Genomic DNA, 21411 nt, shown 5'->3' with positions numbered 1-21411 from the left:
TAAAGTTAAACACATTAATTAGGAGTTTGTATCAACAAAAGATAAATATGTCAACCTGCTCTAACTGTTGTTTCTTCGTGTTTGAGCATTCTGCAAATATTTCCTGTTTCTTCATCTGCATTTCTCCTGGTGTTTAGAGAACTACAGGGAACAATCTCATGAGGAACTGCAATGGCATTATGCAATCTTTCAAAGATACTTCCTGTTGAGAATTTGTCTTGCTAATTTCCTGATGTACTGCTGGCGCTCCCTCCCTACGGGACTCTTTTCACTTGACTAATTAATAAAGCAGTCCCTGCAGCATTCTGCTGCCACATCTCCTGCTCTTAAGCACAGTGCCTCCTGGGACTGGAGCTGCCGTTCACTTAATTAAAGATCTGTTGTATAGAAGTCTTGCAAGAGTAAAATGTTAAAGATTTAAAATCAAGCTGTATTTTGGAAATTGGTTTAGCCAAAGCATTGACTACTACGAGTCATTTGTGGCTTATGTGAAATTAATAAGAGAGGTTTTTATTAGAGATGCTGATTGGAGTTTTATGCTGGTTTCTGATCAAGGTTTTGTATAGCTTTGAGTCCGCAATTTTAATTTTGATTTATCTTTATGAGCTATTATTAAAAACAATCAAAATGTGTAGTTTTTTCTGTCCTTGATGCTAACGTATAAACAAGTTATGATGTCCAAATAATTCAGATTTACACTCATCTGCACAAGTAATCTTAATCCAGAAGTCCTGCTCTCTTTTCCAACATTCATTCTTGCAAGTGTTAGTGTCCTTCATTGTTTTCTTCGAAAGCTAAGGTTTCCTCCACACATCCAGTGAAAGTTATACTTGTGCATTTCTGATTCTACAGTCTTAAATTAACAATAACCAGGGAGGTTTTAGAGACTTGTTTTCAAGTCCTGCAGTCTGCTTTCAGGAAAAAGCTCCTTGAACGGTGAGATCTTGGCGTGTCTGCAATTATTTCAAACGTTACCTTCTGTCAAGTGGGAATACCAGATTTAATGTTCTTTTGTCTTATTAGACTCATAAGCTGCTACAATCTTCTTTCTGTGGTCTCAGACAGCTACCTCAGTTTTATTACCACATTCACTCTCACTTCAGCAGACAGGAGCTTATCAAAGTATATCATTTATCACAAACAATTATAGCAATGGACTCTTTTGAAAGAAACATCTGACTTGGTGTGCATGTTCGCCAGCCCCTCCGGCGATGTCACCCAACTGTCTGCTTCACATGTCCAGGTTTTTGTACTTCCTGGCTTTGTGCGCTTGCTGCTTTTGTCAAAGCGTAAGAGGCCAAAGAAAAGCAGTGATGCATACTGTGTCATCTCCTCCTTCCTGCTTTATTCTGGCCCTGCTTGGCACTTCTCTCTGTCCTTTCCTTTTCTCCTTGTGCCTTCACATCAACCGTTGCCCTCCCCCATGTACCTCTCATCCTTACTTCTGTTTCATTTGATGAGGTAGCTGTGAAGGAGGAGGATCTACCAGAAGGCAGCTACGTGTTTAGAAATATCTTGAGTTTAGTAGATTTAAGAGCAGAAATCTAGCGTGGATGATGTGACTTTGTTTCAGGTTTTTACTTGGGTCTGTCAAGGATCGTTATTTTCTTCTTTTTTTTTTAGATTAATTTAGGTTCAGGTTAAGTTTGTGAGTGAACTGATCAAATTAGCATCACCTCAGGCTGTCAGATCGGATCATTCTGTAAAACTGTGTCAGTGTTATCAGCCTCCTTCCTTTCTGTTTGAGCTATGTGGGACGCCCGGATCAAACCAAGGAAGATAAAATCCAGCTCTTCTGCTCGGAGGAAACCTCTCCTCTCTGCCTCCTCGTCCTCTCCGGCTTCTCCCTCCGTCCCTGTCCCGCCTCCTTTCCATGTGTCCCCCCCGTTTCTGCCTTCTCCTGTTTGTCCTCCATCACGCCATCCCTCACTCCCTCCTTCTCCGTCCGTCCTTGTCCCTTCGCCTCCTCCCAGACGCCCCTCCGTCAATCCTGTCCCCACATCCTCATCCTGTCCTCCACACTCTCCTTCTTTTGTCATTATTTCTTCAGCCCATCCTTCCCACCGATCCACCATCCACCACTCCCCATCTTTCCCGCTTCCCGCGCAACGGCCTACACCAGCCATCCAGCCCTCCCGTCATCCCGTTCCATCAGCCGCCCTCGCCTCCTCTCCCTCCCCACGACCGTCTGCTTCCTCTGTCTTTCCTTCCTTTCATCCCACCGTGTCTTCCTGTTTGTCCTCTGCTGACCGTCGTGGCGTTTGTGTCTCTCAGGAGCTTCACAGGAGATATGAAGCAGCGCCAGAATCAACGAAGACCAAAGCCCTGCAGACTGTTATTGAAATGAAGGTAAACATCTTGATGTCATTTTACTTTCTGAATCTTGTTAATAGAACCTTATTAGAAAATCTTTTATAAAATCTTTTATTGTGTAGCTTCAAATCAACGCTTGCTCTGCTCTGATATTAGTCTGGTGGCTCTTGAATGATCAGAACCCAATAAAACAGCAGGTTTTGTGATATAAGTCGATTATTTGGATTAATCCTTACAAATATTTTAACTCCTCTAATTTAACATTTATTCTAACTATTTATAACAACTAAATTTGTTCAGAAGGAAGAAGAGCAGCAGTAACATGGTTGCATTGCACGCGATGAAACTTTCCTGGAGCATGTTTTGATTCAGTTCTAGTTTTCTTCAGTTCACATCTGTCATCAGTTATATTTAATCTCTTTAGCCTGAAAGAAATGATGGTCGTGGCAGAGATTCCTGACATTTTCTTATTTGCATCCTCTGGCTTCAGTCACAGTTGGCAGAGTGGTAACAAAGGATCAGGAAGATCTCATTGTTGGAGAAGGGCACCAAAAAAATTACGCTTGAAATCAGAAGACAATTTGAACAATAGATTTGTATCCAAAATATTTTAAATACACAATAAAAACTAGTCAGAGAAGCTGCAAAGAGGTCGACTGCATTATTGAAGAAGCTGCAGGAGTTTCTGCAGAGTTGAAGAGAAAGTGGCTTTTATTGAGGTGGATGAAATTATGAGCAGTCAGTTTGACCCAAATAGCTAAAACGCGAAAGATGAAGATGGATTGTATGTTTCAGCAAGACAGTGAGTCCAAACTTACATCCAGGAAAGAAATGAAAGTTTTTCAAAAGGCCTAGTCAAAACCACACCTGAGAGAAAATCTCTGGTGGTATAGGTAAAACGAAAGGAACTAACAACAACAACAGACATAATCATGTTTGATCAAACTTTAAGAAACTTGTTTATGAATGAATTTGTCAGGATGCAAAGATCAGCTCCATGGAGCGCGGCATGAGGGAGCTGGAGGAGGAGGTGATGATGCTGAAGTCCAACGGCGCTCTGAGCAGCGAGGAGAGGGAGGAGGAGATCAAACAGATGGAGGTCTACAGATCCCACTCCAAGTTTATGAAGAACAAGGTGATTGCTACAGTCCGACCAGTAAGGCACAAGGACAAAGGCATATATAAAAAAATATTTTCTATTTATTTTTCCAAATAATCTTCACAAAAAGACTTCCAACATCAAATCTCAAAAATATAACAAAATGGGCCCAAAAGAAATCAACTAAGGCATTTCTAACTCAGGATAACAAACCAAAAACTGACCTCACTCAATGAACGCAGGAGAATTTATACACAAAGGCTGGCCTACACAAACGAGGAGGGGTGGGAGATGAGACAAAGACAAACAGTGCATAAACATAAATAACTAATTCAATCCAACACATTTTGACTACAACACAACTGTAAAAACAAAACAACCTAACCAAAATATTTGAGCAATTATGTTATTAGTAGAGAGAGAGGCAGATTCTTTAACATCGAGTCCCCTGCTTCCAGCAGCCTGATGGTTTGTTCCACTTCCTGGTTTGTCTTTCAACCAGTCCTCCCCCTCAGCCAGCCCTTCAAACTCAGCAAAACAAAGTAGTTAATAATTCAAATAAACATAAGGTGTTTACTAAATGTGTGCACACGTAATAGTAAACAACCTAATGCAATAAACAGCACAAAAAGAGTGAAATTATAAATATATTGTGTGGAAACATTTAAATAAATACCAACACTGGGAAAAAGATGGAGGAACCTCCACAGTGATCAATGCACTGAGCAACACACACATTACCCACAACACTTAAGCTTCACCTGGTATGAATCTTCTGGATCTTTACCTCTTCTCTTCCCTCCCTTAAGGCAAAAAAAAAAAAAAAAAATATATATATATATATAGATAAAAATTATTTTTATATCATTATATCAATCATTTTCTCAACAGAATCACAATTACAGTTTTTATTATATCTGTTACATCCATGAGGGGATACAAGTTTGCTTTAACTTAACATAATGCATAAAATGTTATTGGTGAATTCTGATTATATTTAATAAAACCATGGTTTTTAATAAAGTGTTATTTGATTTACTGTGCTTTATACATTCAGACTGCATATTTCAGTTTCTCCAGTAGTCTCCCTTTACTAAAAAATGTGTTTAATTTCCACTGCGACGTGTTTTTTTCCGCTGCTGCTTATGACATTTACGCACTCACCAGCGGACATGCTGGGCATCACGATCAGGTCACCCGTCTCTTCCTCACATCTCCGTCTCCCTCTGCTGAGATGTCAGGAAGGAGAACAGGTTTAAGGAAAACTGGAGGCCATGATGCAGGCCGCATAATGAGAAGCCTCCCCCCATGTTGATCCCTTCCTCTCCTGTCAGGTTGAACAGCTAAAGGAAGAGCTAACTCAGAGCCAATCAGAGAAAGAGGAGCTAAGGCAACGAGCCAATGAGCTTCAGCAGGAGGTGACTGCAGTAAGAGAAGCACCTCTGTGTCTGCTTTCCTTTTTTCCTTCCTTTTTTCCTCTCTTATAGGCTGAAGCTTAAGTAGCGTCTATCAGTAGAATCCCAGCCTATTGGGCTTGTAGCGTTTCAGTTCTGTTTCTGCACGGTAAATAGTCTAGCTGCTAAATACAAACTTCTGCAGGTCGCTGCCTCTAACCTGCACCTCTTTCTTCTTGCATGATCTAGTGGATCGGTTTGCCGATGAATTGATTAGGTTTTCTCGAACGAAAAGCTTCATGCTTAAAGGTCCGGGTCAATTCTCCTCAGATGCCTTAAGTGTGAATTGGCATGTCGGGTGAACTGCTGAAAGAAATGGAAATTATATTTTTTATTTTAAAATAGCTTCAAATATGAGGAATTATTATTATATTACCTTAAAATGAATTATTGATCAGTTGCTTTGAAAGTAGAACTGTGAAACCAGATTGGGCAACAGAATCGAACCAGACCTTTTTGCATAAACTAACATTTTTAGTCTCATTTGTGTTTCTAATTTTTGTTTGCTTTTCAGCAGAGAACTTGGAAAACAAGGACAATAAATGCACATTTTTTGTACCAGTAACATATTTCAGTTATATATCATCGCACTAAGTAGATCTTATTTCTTCCAGTAAGATTTTTACACTAGTTTTTAATAAAGCGAGTGTAAAGTAATTCAAGTTATTACACATCTCACACTGAAAGAACTCTCTACTTTACTGGTTTACTTGCACTTATCATCAGTTTTAATGCCGGCTTGATTTTGGTCTTCTAATAATTCATTGAAGTTGTGTTTTTCCCTTGGTTGGCTGATAAAATAATAGAAAAAAACTTTAATTATTGTGGATTTTCTATAATCAGCACAGGATCAAAATTAGATTATACATTCAGACAAGTTTAATATCATCTATAAATTCTTTGTTTCTAGGTGTAGATATAAAAGAAAACCAACAATACTCAGAAAGGCTCCACCTAATTTTCAAAAATTCATTGAAGTTGGTTGTTGCATAACAAGCGCATTCAAATAACGAATGGTACAAATGCATCATTAAAAAGCTGAATCTGTCTAAAATGCTTGCAGTGAGTTTTAACGAGGAAGGCAGGCTATCTTCTCCAGCACACATTTAGATATTTTGTTCTTCCTGCACGTTTCTCAGATGGAGCAGGCAAAACAGGAGCTGAGTCGCAAAGACAGCGAGCTGCTGGCTCTTAGGACCAAACTGGAGACTCTGAACAATCAGTTTTCTGACAGCAAACAACACGTGGACGTACTCAAGGAGTCACTCACTGCCAAGGAACAGAGAGCCGCCATACTGCAGACTGAGGTAAACCTGCTTTTCCCACTTAACGCCATTATTTGCTCCGAGTGTTTAGTTCCACTCATTTGTTCTGCTTTTGCACTCAGGTGGACGCCTTGCGTCTTCGCCTGGAAGAGAAGGAGTCTCTGCTCTCGAAAAAGAGCCAGCAGATGTCGGAGCTGACGGAGGAGAAAAGCACTCAGCAGGGAGAGATCACGGACCTCAAAGACATGCTGGATGTCAAGGAGCGCAAAGTGAACGTGTTGCAGAAAAAGGTGGGAAGCTTCAGCTTATGCATCCCACTAATATTTAAACTCTGACGTTTTAAAGTACAGTTTCAGTCAGGAGTTTACGGAATTTGTTTTAACTGTTCTGTTTCCATGGTGAAATGATAACACAAAATACATCTTTCTTGCATTTTAAAGACTAGGCTTGAAATTACTATTGATTTTCTCAGAATTATACATTTCAACCAGTACTACTTAGAAGTCCCTCAGCAATTTGCAGCAAAATGACTCAATCTTTGCAGCGAGCCTTTTCCATAATTCTTGCTGGACATTTGACCACTTTTCTTCTCAGAATCGAAAGATGTAATTTAAATTCCTTGGTTTCCTTTCTCATTGTTGACTTTGAAACATAACCCATACATTGCTAGGCTGCTTTCTACAACTGTATAAATGTGTTTTAATGTTTTCTTGGGATTAGACATCTAAACAGTGGAGGAGATGGAGCAACTTTAATGCTGTTTTTCAAAGCAAAGAACTTGTGGGTTGCTGTTTATTCACTAAATTTAAACAATTTTACTCACTGCGTGAGACAGTCTCAGAAAGCCAGCCTTTGTGGACAACTTATAGGTTTTTTTTCTAAATTAAAAAATGCTTGAAAGCTTTTATTTGTAAGGTTTTTTTTCATTCTATTAGAAACCTTGTTTCTGAAAATAAGTTACAGTGCATGATGATGACCACTAGATGGAGGTGTAGGACAGAACACAGTTTGGGAGTTTTGCCCGTTCAGAAAGGAGTCGTGTGAGAGGATCTCTGTGGGAAGCTTGATAGCCATTCACAATGATATAAACAAATATATAAAATATAAAAACATATATTATTTAGGACAGTGGGTGAGACAAGTTTCGGACAACCAGATCCTGTTCACATTTTTGTGTTTCCTTTATAAGCTTCACCATTTTCCATCAATTCTCCATTTTTTTTCCGTCTATCCCGCCCGCTGTCCCTTGCAGAAGAATATGTCGAAAAGTAGAAATTGTGTGCAGCTAATCAATAGGGAAAACCAAGCAGGCAGACATAAAGCAGGGACAGGGAGGGGGAGGAGAGAGACATGGTGTGTTTAAAATCCGATGCATACTAATGACTTCCTCTTGTTTAATAAATGATGACCTCTGCTGTCTTCAAATAGAATACAGTTTGGAGCCGGAGAAAGAGAGAGAAACGCTGCTGTTTTCTGCTCCTTGATTTCCACATTTCCTCCCTCTATTCAGTTTTCATATCTCCCACCCATTTCTATGTTTTAACTTGCCGTTCTCGTGAGTACATTACCACGAACCTGCAGCTGATTAGCAGTGAAGATATCCGTGTGATCTCCCATCTCCTCAGGACTGAAATAGAACGAGCAGAAAGCGCAGACGGCGTTTCTATATGTATATAAGTGCGGCGCTCATGTGCTGCCGAGATCAAAGAGTCACATGGCCTCTCACTGTCAACAGCGAGGCCTCCTCTGTGTGTGAGGAGGAGGAGGAAGATGTGTCAGTCAAGCTGTCAGTTTAACTGTTGATTAATGAGATGCTGGAAATATTTTATTGTATGAACACACACACACACACACATGCTTGCTCTGTTCTCTGGTACTGGAAATGTGCATCTCTCACCTGCAGAGAAGTCAAAGGTTGCGCAATAGGCCGACTATTTTCTGCTCCTTTTTTGAGTCAGTTGTTTATGATTGTGGAGATGACAATTAGAAATGAAAACAGCCTTTTTGCTCATCTGCCATCTAGATTTAGATGTAATATAACATCACATAAACTAATTAATAATGTTTTTTTTTCCCCTTAATGCTGCACCTTTTGCTCATTATCAGTGTTTGTGTTGGTCCCAATAAAATACATTGAAGTTTTTGCTTCTAACAGGACAAAATATTGACATTTCAAAGGATATGAATCTTTTGGCCATATACAGTGCTCAAAAAAATAAAGGGAACACTTAAACAGGTGTTTCACACTTAAAGTGTTCCCTTTATTTTTTTGAGCAGTATATTTTATTTTTCAGCTAGACTGTGTCTGGTAGTTTGGTGTTTTAGGGCAAAATCAATCTTCCACCAAATCAAAATTACAATATACAGGAAAATTGGATGAGAAGGGAGGGAGTGAAGGGGAAGAGAGTGTATTTGGATTGAGGGCTAAAAGAAGTGAAGCTGAGAAATGTTGTATGAAACACTAGCTCTCTGTCTTTTTTGTTCTGATTCTGAAGACTGATTCTTGTCTTCTTTCGACAAGAATCAGTTCTGTTTCATGTCAGATAGTTCTTACAGATTTTTGGGTTGGTCGAGAAAATGAATTGCTTTTACGATGAATTTGACAGGATAAGAGAAAAGAAACAAAAAGAAGTGAAAGTTGCAATAAGAATAAGCTTTAAGGTAATATTACTTTTTTTTTGGAGCCTACGGTTCAGTGCATTGCTTTATCATCTCTTTAGGCAGAAACAGAAATCAGTTGTAGTCACAGCCTCTTTTTTGTGGATGGGGATGGTTGTGGGCAGCAAGGCTCTCCTGTGTTGCAGCGAATTTGAATCGAAAGAGAATTTGATTGACTTTATATCAAAAGTCTGACTGGTAGCTTTAAATATATATTCAAATCTGTTGTTTTTTTCATTCAATTTAAATTCAGAAACCATTCAAGTTAGATATTTAGTACATTCCTAATTGATAGTATACAAATTAGCAATAAGATAGGACAATATGGCAATTTTTCCATAACTAGAACAGACAATGACTCATAGTCGGGGTTGTAAAATACACCTAAAGTGAGCAGAGCACATATTACAGTCTGGTATAATAAGTAAACTTAGCATAAGGTTTAGTTAGTTGTTCAATTCAGTTCAAATGTTAAAACTATGCGAATTACCTTATTAGCATATTCCTAGTAGCTAGTGTACAAGTTCCCTAAAATAAGATATGCTAGCTTGGCTAATTTCTTTTTTGTTTTACAGAAAAATAACCAGATCTCATAAATAAAAACACAAACCACTGTTAGTTATAGCACAGCTTAATTAGTTTGTGAAATTTAGCCACATTAGCTGATGATGTCTTTCTTGTTAATGCAACTTTAGCTCCTGTTATTTATTTTGGAAACTGTCTGAGCTTTAACACAGGCTATCGGAATATCAAATTTGTTCTGTTTTGAAGTAATTTACGTAAAAGAGCAAAAAAATAACATGTTGTTTGTCTGATGAATGCAGGCATAAAACTTCATTTTTCTATTAGACATGTCAGCTTGTGTAATTTGCTGGTAACATCCTTCACCTTAGAAACCCTTGGAGCCCATACACCTGCCAGAAAATATAATTTTCAGTATTCAGTAATGAAATATGCATCAAAACTAGAGCAGCTGATGATTTTTTTCCCTCCCCTCTACAGATAGAGAACCTCCAGGATCAGCTGCGGGATAAGGAGAAGCAGCTGAGCGGTCTGAAAGACAGAGTCAAGTCTTTGCAGACGGACACGTCAAACACAGACACCGCACTGGGAACGCTGGAGGAAGCTCTGGCTGAGAAGGTACACACACACACACACACACACGCACACACCCCCACACACACCCACACACACACACACACGCGCCCACCCCCACTCACACAGATGCACGTACATGAACACCCACCGCTGGTCAGCCTCGGGTCAGCGCCTGAGTAAGGTTACATTAATAAAAGCTTTATGAGCAAAACCACCGACCACCCACATGTTGACCCGGTGACTCGGAAGAAATGGAAATAAACCAATAATTACACTAGCTGTCATTTTATTAAATTATTCACAGGATATTTTTGTAAAACACAAGGAGCCGACAGGCATCGAGCCACATGGCTCAGATTTACTCATTGATCACTGTTTATGTGTGAACATTCAGGTTCAAAACGATACCGAAGCACTGGATTTATGACTCTGCAGGCAGTTTTTTCAGGGGATTTGACTTCAGCTCTCAGAGACCAAAATCTGTTATGTTTTAGCTTTCATTTTTATGCTCTTACAGATTATTATGTTATAAACTCAATCTTTTTAGGCCTTCACACACAGGAAGCAGGTTTTGAATTGACCAGTGACTAATACTCACGGTGTCGGCGAGGTGTGTGATTGTTGGCAGGATGAAGGAGCTTACACACTCCCACTTCTTCCCTTTTCTTTTCATTCCTTCCCTGCTTTCTGAAATGTGGTGTTTTTCAGTTCAAGCCTTTCAACATTTCTTCCTTTACCTTCGTTTATGTGCTCACTCTGGGTTCTTGCACCTCTTCTTTCTTTCTTTTTTTTTTTTAGGTGTGTGAACTTTTGTGCTTTTCTTTAAACTGGCCACTGTGTTGTTCTGCAGCTATAGAGGTCAGCTTTTCTGTTTTAGTGCTTGTGAATTTTACATCTTGCGCCAAAGCACATTACGTGTGTAAAATCACCATTGGCTGTTAGATCCTGTCAAAACTGCCATGTACATAAAGTTTAATGTGACACTTATTAGTACAGAAACTTGATATTGAGTGACTGTGAATGCGTCTTGGACAGTATGAGGTGTTTTATTCTCTTTTTCTCGTTTTTCATGGCTCCTTCACATTGTCTACTTTCCTCCTCCTGTATTTTGTAACTTAGCTCTGTTTCTGCTTTCCTTCCTTTTCTTCATTCAGGAGCGGATTATCGAGCGGCTGAAGGAGCAACGAGAAAAGGAGGAGAGAGAAAAGGGAGACGAGATGGAGACCAGTAAGAAGGAGCTGAAAGAGTTGAGAGAAAAAGTCTCTCAGCTCCAAGCTGAGCTGGCTGATCGTGAGGTACAGTCACCACAAACATGTTGATTATGGTCAGAAAACATCTGAAAATATGCTATTAGTTTTCCCGTGAACCTATTTGATATGCCACAGGACAAAGAAGTAAAATCCCATTTAAATGTAGGTAATTCACAGGCCACAGCTACTGGAAACAATAATCTGAGCTGATTTTTTTCCAATAGTGACTTTGTGAACTGTTCTGCAGTCTACAGGACTGCAGAACAGAGCCGGAGGAATACAAGAAGAGCGACAAAGCATTTCCTGGCTCCTTTTTCTTTGCTTCCACCCTACAGCTGCTGGGCAGCAGCACAGCAGGAAAGTTATGGCTAGCTGAAACCACAATTAATTAGAATGATTAGATTTCCAGGAGTCTTAGTTTTATAAGTGAATAATAAGGCTCAACATACCAGAAGTAAGAAGTTAATATGGAAATGCATGAGGGAATTTATGGATGAGATGGACATTAATGCACTCCAAAGACAGATGTGTAGATTTGAAACCATATAAAAAAAAATATACCTTCCAGTTGTAGGTTGTGAGGAAATAACAGAAAATTTGCAAGTCTTTACCATTTTCTGAAATTATTTGAATGTAACCTGTGCAAACGCTGATAAAAGATTCCACCTGAAAATCAAACACTGATTAGAAAACTGCTAATTGTGGCATCAGGGGAGGACAAAGGGAAGTCATGTAAAGCTTGGGGCAGAATTAATGGCAATAATTCATTTTTTTTCACCTTTCTTACATTTTAGAGATGTGTTAAATGCACTCATCTTCTCTTGTTGGCTGAAAATTAAAATGAGTCGACAAAATCACAGCTGTCAGATTTTTCCTTTGAAGACTCACTGAGAGAGAGCCGCTGCTGTGGAAAGTCCTTTCTAAGCTAATTTTAGTGATCGCGGGGATCATAAAACCTGTCGGTTTGTGTCGTAAAGTACACAGAAAATCTCCCAAGAGAACAAGCATTCCTTTCTTCGCTGCCAAACGCCGATGTGAGGTTTGTCCTACAACACCAGTGTATACACAGACCTAAATATACTCTGAGTAAGCAGGAAGGTTTCTCTGACCAAAGCCCAGTCAAACATGATGATCTGAAGTCTGAAGTTGGTAAGGTCAGTCATGGGTGAAATTACACGTCTGAGCATCTCTCCTTCTGGTCCTGCTGGTTTCTGTTTCACTGCCTCCACCAAAAGAGGGGAGAAAAAAAAGGAACAGGAGAGGGAGATTTTTACAGATGGAGGGATTGAGCCTAAAAGTGAGAAAAGAGACAGGTCATGGGAAATATTACAACCAGCAGGGGACAGAGTTAATCATACAACTGTGGAAAAAGGATAAATCCACTTTGAACCACTTGACTTCAGGCTAAAGGGGCAAGACAGACCATGGCCATAACACAGAAACAGACAACTATTGCACGGTCACACGATTTCGAAAAACTAATCAGCCTTGCATGCATAACTGAGGACCGTGAGAGGAAACTGGAGCACCTGGAGAAAATCCATCCAGCAGCAAACAAAGCATGCAAATTTCACACAGAAAGACCTCAGTTAATGTTCCACAGAGGAACCTTCTTGTTGAGAGACGCTGCCAGGAAATATGCAGGTTGTGATATTTTTATAAGCTGAAATACTTCTGGGCTTAAATCATTTTTATCAGTTTCACTACTGGCTCCTAAATGTGAATGCATACACAATAGATGAGGCGGTAAAAGAAGACGTTGTCATTCCCCTTGAACTTTTTTCACTTTTTGCTGTGTTGCAAACACCCGTGTTTGTTTAATCGAGACTTTTAGTGACGCAGCCGCATCATAAATATCTAGGAACACATTTGATAGAGCACTGGTAAAGATGTAGAGAAGTTTAAAGCAGAGTTTGAGTCTAAAATAATGTCTCAAGCTTTATTCATGTGAATAATCGATGTTTAGTTTGTCATCTGAAGAGTGGTATCACCCAGGCAGAGTCAACATTTGGTAAATTACAGACGTAATTTACAAAAGTCCACAGTTTCAGTCTTTTAAGGAATCAAAATGGTTTCCTGAGTTTAGTTTGAGCTTAGTTTGCCCCGTTTCCTTGTCTCTGCAGAAGTAAAGGATGCCTCCAGCATGACGCTGACAAACTCCTTCCAATGTGCACCAGTTTAATTAAATACTTGAGAAAACCACATATTTTCCCCCTCACTGCCCAATTATGAACTTTTTTGAACTTATGTGCTTCTACTGACACAAATAAAATACATTAAAGCTTGAAGTCTTAACACAAAAAAATATGGAAATGTTCAAAGGGGGGTCGATTCTTGATCAGCAAGCTTAAGATGACTTACTTTGATGTTAAGAATAGAAATGTTCTTGCTATTGGAAAAATTTCAAGGATATGTTTAATGTGTAAAAACAGTTTCATCCTAATAAATGTAAAAGAAGAAGAATCCTAAATTTTCTTTAGGATTTTAAATTTCCTGTTGATAAAGTGTTCGTCCTGGTTACTATTGCAGACGTCGGTGTTGGATCTGAAGGAGAAAGCCTCCTCGCTTGCATCCTCGACTCTAAAGAAGGAAAACAGGCTGAAAAGTCTAGAAATCAACCTGGAGCAGAAAAAGGAAGAGTGCATCAAACTGGAGAACCAGCTCAAAAAGGTTCGTGGATGCTGTCCTAATAATGAAAGAGGATAAAGTTGCAGTTTTCTTTCCTAACTTATTTTCCCTTATTTCAGAGAAAGAGATGAAAACTTGTTTGTAGGTGTGTGTTTGTGTGTGTGTGTGTGTGCGCGCGCCTGCATATCAAATATCTTTTCCCTCACAGCAGTCTGTAAAATGTGTGTGTGTGTGACAGCCTGCTGACAGGCTTACAGTCATTTTCACAGACTCTAGAAGACAGCACCACCATCACACCCTGAATGTGTGGGTGTGTGTGTGTGAACATGTGAAAAATGTGAGAAACAGAGAAAAGAGGAATATGTATGAACGTGTCAGTGCATATGTGGTGTTTCCCCTCATCAGCCTTTATTTCTTAGTCTCTTTCTTTTCCACACAATGGTCGGAGAAAAGATGCGTGACTTTCCGCCGTATTTCTTTCTGCCAACAAGATCTTCGTATATCGTCAGCCACCCAAACATTTCCTCTCCACGTAAGGAGCTGTTAAAATTGCCATCCACTTCCAAAACTAATAGGGGTTTATGTATTGTGGGACCAAGGCGTGCACACACACATAACGTCAATCTGTCCCAAGAGCAACATTTACTTCTGGGAAAACACACAGCTGTTCTAACCTCTAAGCTGGTTATAACCTGTTTTATTTTTCTTTGTTTTATATATTTTTTTCCCCCTGCAACCAATTTTCTGTTCCATCAGCTCGGCCGAGCCAAAAGAAAGACAAAAACCACTTCAACTGGCTATAATTTGCCCGTTGAATTGGGCAGCATTACCATGTCCATGACAATTAAAATAAAAAACACATACCGGGTTTCAGCTTGAACTTAGCCCAGCTAAAAGACATAAATACAGCACCCTCCAAAGTCGTTGGCTGTGGAGGATGTGGAGTCCTACTAAAGAAGATAAGGTCCTTATTTTCTGTATTATCTTTCCACTGTTAAAAAAGAGCAGTCCAAATGTATCCTTAAACAGCCAAAAAATATAATATAAAATAGGACATTCATATTGAGTGTTTCTAAACTTCACCACCTCCCTCTGTACTCTGATGTGAACATAGGAGTAGCAAGGCCGCTCATTTGTTATGATTATTTTTTTATTTGTGGCTCCATTAGCCCCCTGAGAATGTATATATTTCACCTCCCGGCACATTGGGCCAAGCACATTCATTCTGCGCCGAATGTTTTGATCCGCTCATTTCGAAAGCCAATCCTCGGTTTATTTTTGATAGCAATTTCTGTTCCAGGCTCAAAGCGCAGCAGTGGAGTCGCAGGCCAACGCTGAACTCACTGAACGCATCTCGTCCCTGGAGCAGGAAGTGACCCGGTGTAGAGAGGAGGCCGGGAAGGCCCAGTCTGAGGTGGAGCGACTTCTGGAGATCCTCAGGGAGATGGAGAATGAAAAGTACGACAAGGAGAAAAAGATCCATGAACTGGAGAGGTAAGAGAGAGGAATTAGATTAGCTACAAAAACAAAATAATCTATAAGTGGAATCTATTTTACACTTCCAAAATAGAAGTGTAAAGAAAAAAACTTAATTTTAAGAAAAACCGTCTTAGTTTTCCATTCACTCCTCATCTGCTCAGTTTCAGCCAACATAATGCTAGAGTTCAGGTAAAACACCCCGGTATGAATAACTCATTATTTATCACTCGCCACCTTCTTTTTCCCTTTTCCCTTTTCTCCTTTCCTTTTCATGCCATCTTTCAACTCTTCCCATGTGTGTGTTTGCACTTGTTAACAATCGTGCGACTTTGAATGTGTGCGAGTGCAATTACATTTGCTTGTGTGCGTGGGCGTGTGTGCGTGTGTGTGTGTGTGTGTGTTTGTGTGTGTGCGCTCATCTCACCTCAGAAATCCGTCAACCTCTCATCTGTGGCGTCCGCAGCAGTCGCAAAAGCAGGCCCCTCCCCCCGCTGCCTCTCAGCAGCCAGTGGGGGGCCTGGTGTGGGACTACCTGGGCACGTGAGTGGCTGGTGGCCCGTGTCAGTTAGCTCGAGACCACTGCACGCTAACACTCACTTTGCCTGTCAAGGAATCGGATATGAAGGCACGAAAATATCAACCCCCCATGTGGAAAAGTGACATAAGTAACGCAAGTTATGATCTTGCAAAACGCCCCATGTTTATCTTTAGAGCATTTTGTCACTTTACAGCCACACTCGTCAATGTATTTTACTGGGATTTTGTGTGACTGACCCAAACGAATATCTCAAAAGTTGTTTTTTTGTGTGTGTGTGTGTGGGGGGGGGGGGGGGGGGGGGGGGGGGTCTCTACCAGCTTTGCAAGTCTAGTGATGGATACATTTTCACCCATTCTTCTTTGGAGGGTGGATTATATATATAGTCACATAATATCCCGATAAAGTGTGTTAGAGTTTGTGGTTTAATGCTACAAAATGTGAAAAACTTCAGGCCTGTGAATATTTTTGCAGCCAATTGTGGATGATTTATCTGCAAAATCATTGTGTGGCTTCATCTCAAACTTTTATCGTTGAAATCAACTAAGGTTAAACTGGCTGTAATTTATTATAAGGTGCATAAATTGTCAAAAGTACAGTTTAAGGGGATATATATACATCTTTTCCACATGGGCAGGGCTCAGTACGCTCACTAATAACCAACAAAGAGTTGTAGCATTGGCTCGCTGCTAAGAAATCATTATTTTATTGCATATTTGGACAGTTATGTCTCTCAAATCCAGAAATTGGACTCACTTGTACACTGACACACACCACACATTAGCAGAGGTTTGGGTCGTATGTTACTGCGGCATGACAAGCCAAGCAGCTCCTAGGAGTTTGTAAAATGAGGCGCAGCCTGGCACCGCTGCTGCTGCACGGCCTGACACCCTTTGAGCCTCTGTTCCTGTCAGTGATGCAACTCTTTTTATTTCGTTTTCCGTTCCGCTTCACTTTCGCTTACTTTCAGCTGAGGATGCTTGACTTGCAGAGTTTTAACACATCGTTTTTCTCGTAGGAATCTAGATTGCTCACTAATATTATGTTGTTTTGTTTGTTTGTTTGTAGCAGCAAACTGCTGTTTCTAACCACTTTCCTATGTAATTTTAGATCAGCCACACCTGTAATTTCTTCCAGAGCACATAATCTCTATTATGATGTCTTGTCTGCTTGTTTTGTCTGTGCATGCCATCCTAAACCTGTTTTACTTGTGTCCCTGAATGTTTCATGGACTATCTGATTTGAGGGTTTCTGATAAGTGGAAAAAGTTGTTTATGGACCTGTTTTCGTTCCCTTTTCATCATGGAAAAAGGAGCAAAATCATCATGGAAAACGAAAACAAAACAAACAGGAATACTGCATGTCACGAAGAGTTTGAAAAAGTCGTCCTTCCATCCAAGAATCACCAGAATCTCTGACAATATAGTTCTGGCAAACATACATAAGAAATGTGTTTGGACTCTAGTTTTATTGGTCTGCTCCTTTTGATATTTCATCTAAGAAATTATCGCTTTTCCCATCTGTATCTGTGTCTTTTAATGTGCTTACCATCCTTGTGATTGTAGGAATGTTATAGGTTATGTTGGCGGGACTCCTTGCCATATCTCTTTGATCATCTTTTTGATGTGATATTCTTTTATCGAAAGTTGGCTCATATGGTGTTTAACTGACCCTGTGGAAGAACAGTAAGTCCTAATAAACACCTGGACTTTTCAGGTTGTTCTAACGACAGCCATAAGCAAAGAGAAGTATCTTAATTAAGCCTAAAAGAAGATTTAACTTAAAAAAAAATACTTTGTTAATGTTCCAAGAAAATCACATTGAAGCGGGCTAAAACTCCAGGACAACAAACTTCGAGAGAAGAAAAGAGGGCTGCAGCATACTGATTTAATTCACATTCCTTTGAATATTTCTGAAACCGCTGTGTCTTTATTCTCCAGATTAGGACTCTGATGAAAACACTGTGCTCTGAAAACAATTGAGAGTTTGTCCAATTAAAGTTCCACCCCTCTTTTTATTCTCAGTTAAGCTAAATTTGCTTTCAGAGCTTTTGCTGTGTGGACTGTTGGGCTTGTGGAGGAATCATCCAGAATTCAAATCTATTGTGACCATTTCAACACAACACTTTCCCATCTCTTATAGATTTATTTTATAATACAAATACATAGTTTTAGTTAGTCTACAAGAACCACCTAACAGTTTTTATTTATTTTATTTTTTATCTCTGACTCCATTTCTTACCTACCAAGTTTATTTGTAATAACACTTTTCAGCAACAAGGCAGTTCGGAGATAAAAACGTAACACAGTAACCGAATATGAAACAAGCAACAAACGTTACATTTTGTGACGAAGACGATTACAGAGATAATTTATTCAACCGAAAGCAAAGCCTGTTCTTCACAAGAGGAATTTTATTTGAATTAGTTACATTTTGTGCAGAATTTTACTGTCTAAAATAGACAGACAAAAAAATAGACAAGAGTCTTCAGGGTTCCTACATAATATCGACAAATCTGCAAATAGAATGAAAATTTAAATTTTAAAGTTCTTATTTATATGTAAATATGAACCATCATTTGTCTTCATTTGCCACATGGCACCTTTAGTTAAAATTTTAGCAAATAAATTTTTGGGGTTTTCTGAAAACCCACAGATACTTTTCAGGTCTTTCTCACTTTAACTGAAAAATTCAATGCATTTTATTTGGACTTTGGTTTATGCAGAAAGTAGTAATAATTCAAGTGGATGAAAAATGAAATGTGCTGCGCATTTTTATTCAATATTTTGTTGAACCAACTTCTTTAGGGCTCAATTTCTTTAGGTCCTCTTGTTGCGTATTCTTTGTAAAAAAGATTAGATTTAGTTCTGAACTTTGACCTGATCTGGTCTTTTGTGACCAGTTCACCTTCATTCACATATCTTCAGTATACTCCAGATGACTTTAGGTAAACAGAAAATGGAGATTGTTATGCTTTTCTTCACAGAACACCTGAAATTATATTTACTTCTAAAGAGAGTTGGATTTATTTGGCTTGAATTGTTTCTCTTCTACTTCATACTTATGGTTTACTGTAACGATCTTCCACCCAAGTTTCTCAAACACGATTTTTTCGCTCTTTCAGTTTTGGCTCATGTAATTATTGAGCCAAATTGCCTCTATGTATTAACATGTTATCCCAGCAGGTAGATATGATTTTTTTCACAAATAAGCTTTCGTAGCCCAGACCCTGGGTTCAGACCTGACCCTGTAACGCTACAAGTACAGATGGGAAATTTATCCGTAGCTTTTCTGGGAATAATGTTGTGTTTTTTTTTTCTTTTTTCACCTGACAGGTAGCTAACAGGTATGTCAGAGAAGAATAGAAACGCCTCTGGCCTGCTGTTAGCCTGGCCAGGCCGGGGCTGACTCTGAGCTCAGAGCGATCCGCGGAAACATGTCTAATAAAAAGTTCAGCTGCAGTTTAAACACGAGAGCAACAAGAGCAAAAATCAGACTTTCTCTTCCCCTCTCGTGAAAATCCAGCGGTACTGGTACCGGATTATTTATTTCAGGAACTGGGATGGTAATTGGAGCAGACTAAAGTGACTTCACACTGAGGGGAAATGGAGCTGAAAATCTGCCCCAATGGCCAAAATAAAGGATTTGGAAGGACGAGTGGAAAACAGAGAGAGGGGGAGCAGCAGGGGAAGTGAAAGAAAGGTGGTAGAGGAAGAAAAACAGAAAGTCATTTATTAATGGGTGGAGATGCAAGAAACCTAACAGGTTTGGGGCAGATTTGTACCTATAAGCGCAACTAATGAGAAATTCGCCGATTTTATAGCTGCATTGTTCGGCTATGGACTAACTGTCTCTGGCATATTGTCATTAGCATGTTCTCAAGCATAAAATCATGCTGGAATTGGGGCTTTGCCAACTTAAGCATGTGAACCGATTTATGGACACTGGAAAATTACTTTTTAATTTTTATATTTTTATACCTTGAAAGTTGCAGCAGGAAATTTAGTAAAGGCTCTCAGATCCCCAGAGTGCATGCTGTCAGTGTGGGAATTTCAATAACCAGTGCAGTCCATTCAAGAAATAATAATATTGAACTTGGACCCATCTCATGCTTTGATTGGCTAATTTACTGCAGTTTTATTGGTGTAGGGGTGATTTGAGGAAAGTAGGGCTCTTATTACTTAAATGTTAATTTACAAAATAGAGCAAGAAGCTATCTGGTGTCTGTCTGCCTGCCTTCCTGCCTGCCTGCCTGTCTGTCTGCCTGTCTGTCTGCCCAGTCGTGTCTGTCTCTTTCTATAAATGTCCGTCAGTTGTCTCTCTTTGGTTAATGATATTTCTCTCTCAGCTCTGCTGTCTTTCCTGTTCTTTGAAGATTGATCAAGCCGGCTAACCCAGTGCTCAACTCTTCTTTCCCCTCTCTCACCTTTCCCTTTTCCTTTTCTCTGTCTTTCTTTTATCTTTATGATGCCACGTTTTCTGCTGCGCTACCCAGTCTTGCCTCAAGGTTAGTACCGCACGCCTATCTTTCTTCCAAAGCCCGTCTCCCTGCGTTTTTTTTTCATCTCTCTCCTTCGTTGTCATACTGCGTGTCCTTGCATAGAGACACTCTTTCACTCTGTCATAAAGTCAGCGTCTAATAATTCTCGTCATGTCTTTCATGTCTTTGAAGGAGACACCTTGACTTGTTCTTCACTCTCTCTGTCACATCGCTGCCTTTTTGAACAGGAAACATTGTTGTCTCTTCCTCTCTCTGTGTTATATAACACCTGCCCTGGTCTCTTCAGCATTTTAGAATTTTAACATCGATATCTGCAGTTTTTACCAAAAAAAAAAAAAGGTTCATATAGTTATAGTTAATAACATGGTTACATTTGATAAAGCCTTTGTCTTTGTGGACAGGTTCTTATCTTGCCTTGTATCTCAGCTCACAACTATTATTTCTTTTATTAAAACAGGTAAATTTATATTATGAAATATTTTTTTTTATATATTAAAAGTAGGTTTTTAGCTTTTCTTTTTTAAAGATACTTGAAAACATCCACATTAAGACTGATTGGTATGAGTTCTGCACAGCGTGTAATCCTCAAGTTAACATGTGATTTATCTTCATTTTTCTGGTTGGAAATTTCTGCTGCCTGATATTCATAGAAATACTGTAATATAAGAGCATCATTTACAAGTAAGAGCTGAAATTTTCTTTGACTTTTAGGGACTTCCATCTCCTCTCCAGTGGTCACCATCTAATGACATTTCAGTGCGATATCTGGGGTCTGAATATGCTCCTATTTCATAGACATATCAAAATCCTATAAACTTTCTGACCTACACATTGCAATCAACCACATAATAACCACTTCTTCCTTCTGGTTTTTACATAAATCTCCTGGTCTGACTGTTTTGTGCACTCAGACGTGTTGTTAAATATCCACAGTACCAGCTCTTCCTTTGCTGTTTCTTTTTTTTAATTTTTTTATTTCACCAACTTCTAACGGCATGAGTCTCCTGGCATCTTGTCTGCCTTTTCATTGCCGGTTTTCTGCAGCTTTGTGATTCCGCTACAGAAAGGGAAAAAAAAGCAAACAAAAAAGTTAGTACAATCTCACTTTCTGCTAGATGACAGAGAGAGTTT

General features: G+C 39.4%; 1 protein-coding gene across 12 annotated transcripts in view; it reads left to right on the top strand.

The window, feature by feature from the left end:
- Positions 1 to 21411, top strand: part of LOC102216858 (ELKS/Rab6-interacting/CAST family member 1-like) — a 124011-nt gene that overhangs the window by 29108 nt on the left and 73492 nt on the right. For 2 of the 12 annotated variants that reach the window (XR_002754256.1, XM_023350070.1), the window contains exons 7-17: positions 2275 to 2349; positions 3293 to 3448; positions 4747 to 4839; positions 6006 to 6173; positions 6254 to 6421; positions 9792 to 9929; positions 11042 to 11182; positions 13667 to 13807; positions 15066 to 15259; positions 15674 to 15784; positions 20275 to 20286. Coding sequence is in view for 9 of the 12 variants with exons in the window: in XM_023350070.1 (XP_023205838.1) it covers positions 2275 to 2349; positions 3293 to 3448; positions 4747 to 4839; positions 6006 to 6173; positions 6254 to 6421; positions 9792 to 9929; positions 11042 to 11182; positions 13667 to 13807; positions 15066 to 15259; positions 15674 to 15784; positions 20275 to 20286 (1397 nt within the window). In the remaining 3 variants the exon portion in view is untranslated. The remainder of the gene's footprint in view (positions 1 to 2274; positions 2350 to 3292; positions 3449 to 4746; positions 4840 to 6005; positions 6174 to 6253; positions 6422 to 9791; positions 9930 to 11041; positions 11183 to 13666; positions 13808 to 15065; positions 15260 to 15673; positions 15785 to 20274; positions 20287 to 21411) is intronic. The other 10 variants (XR_001351224.2, XM_023350076.1, XR_002754257.1 and 7 more) reach the window with 8 other exon arrangements.

This window comes from Xiphophorus maculatus, chromosome 17 (assembly GCF_002775205.1).
Source record: "Xiphophorus maculatus strain JP 163 A chromosome 17, X_maculatus-5.0-male, whole genome shotgun sequence".
NCBI classification, from domain to species: domain Eukaryota; kingdom Metazoa; phylum Chordata; class Actinopteri; order Cyprinodontiformes; family Poeciliidae; genus Xiphophorus; species Xiphophorus maculatus.
Note: the sequence above shows the minus strand (reverse complement) of the source record. Positions and strands in the feature narration are given on the sequence as shown.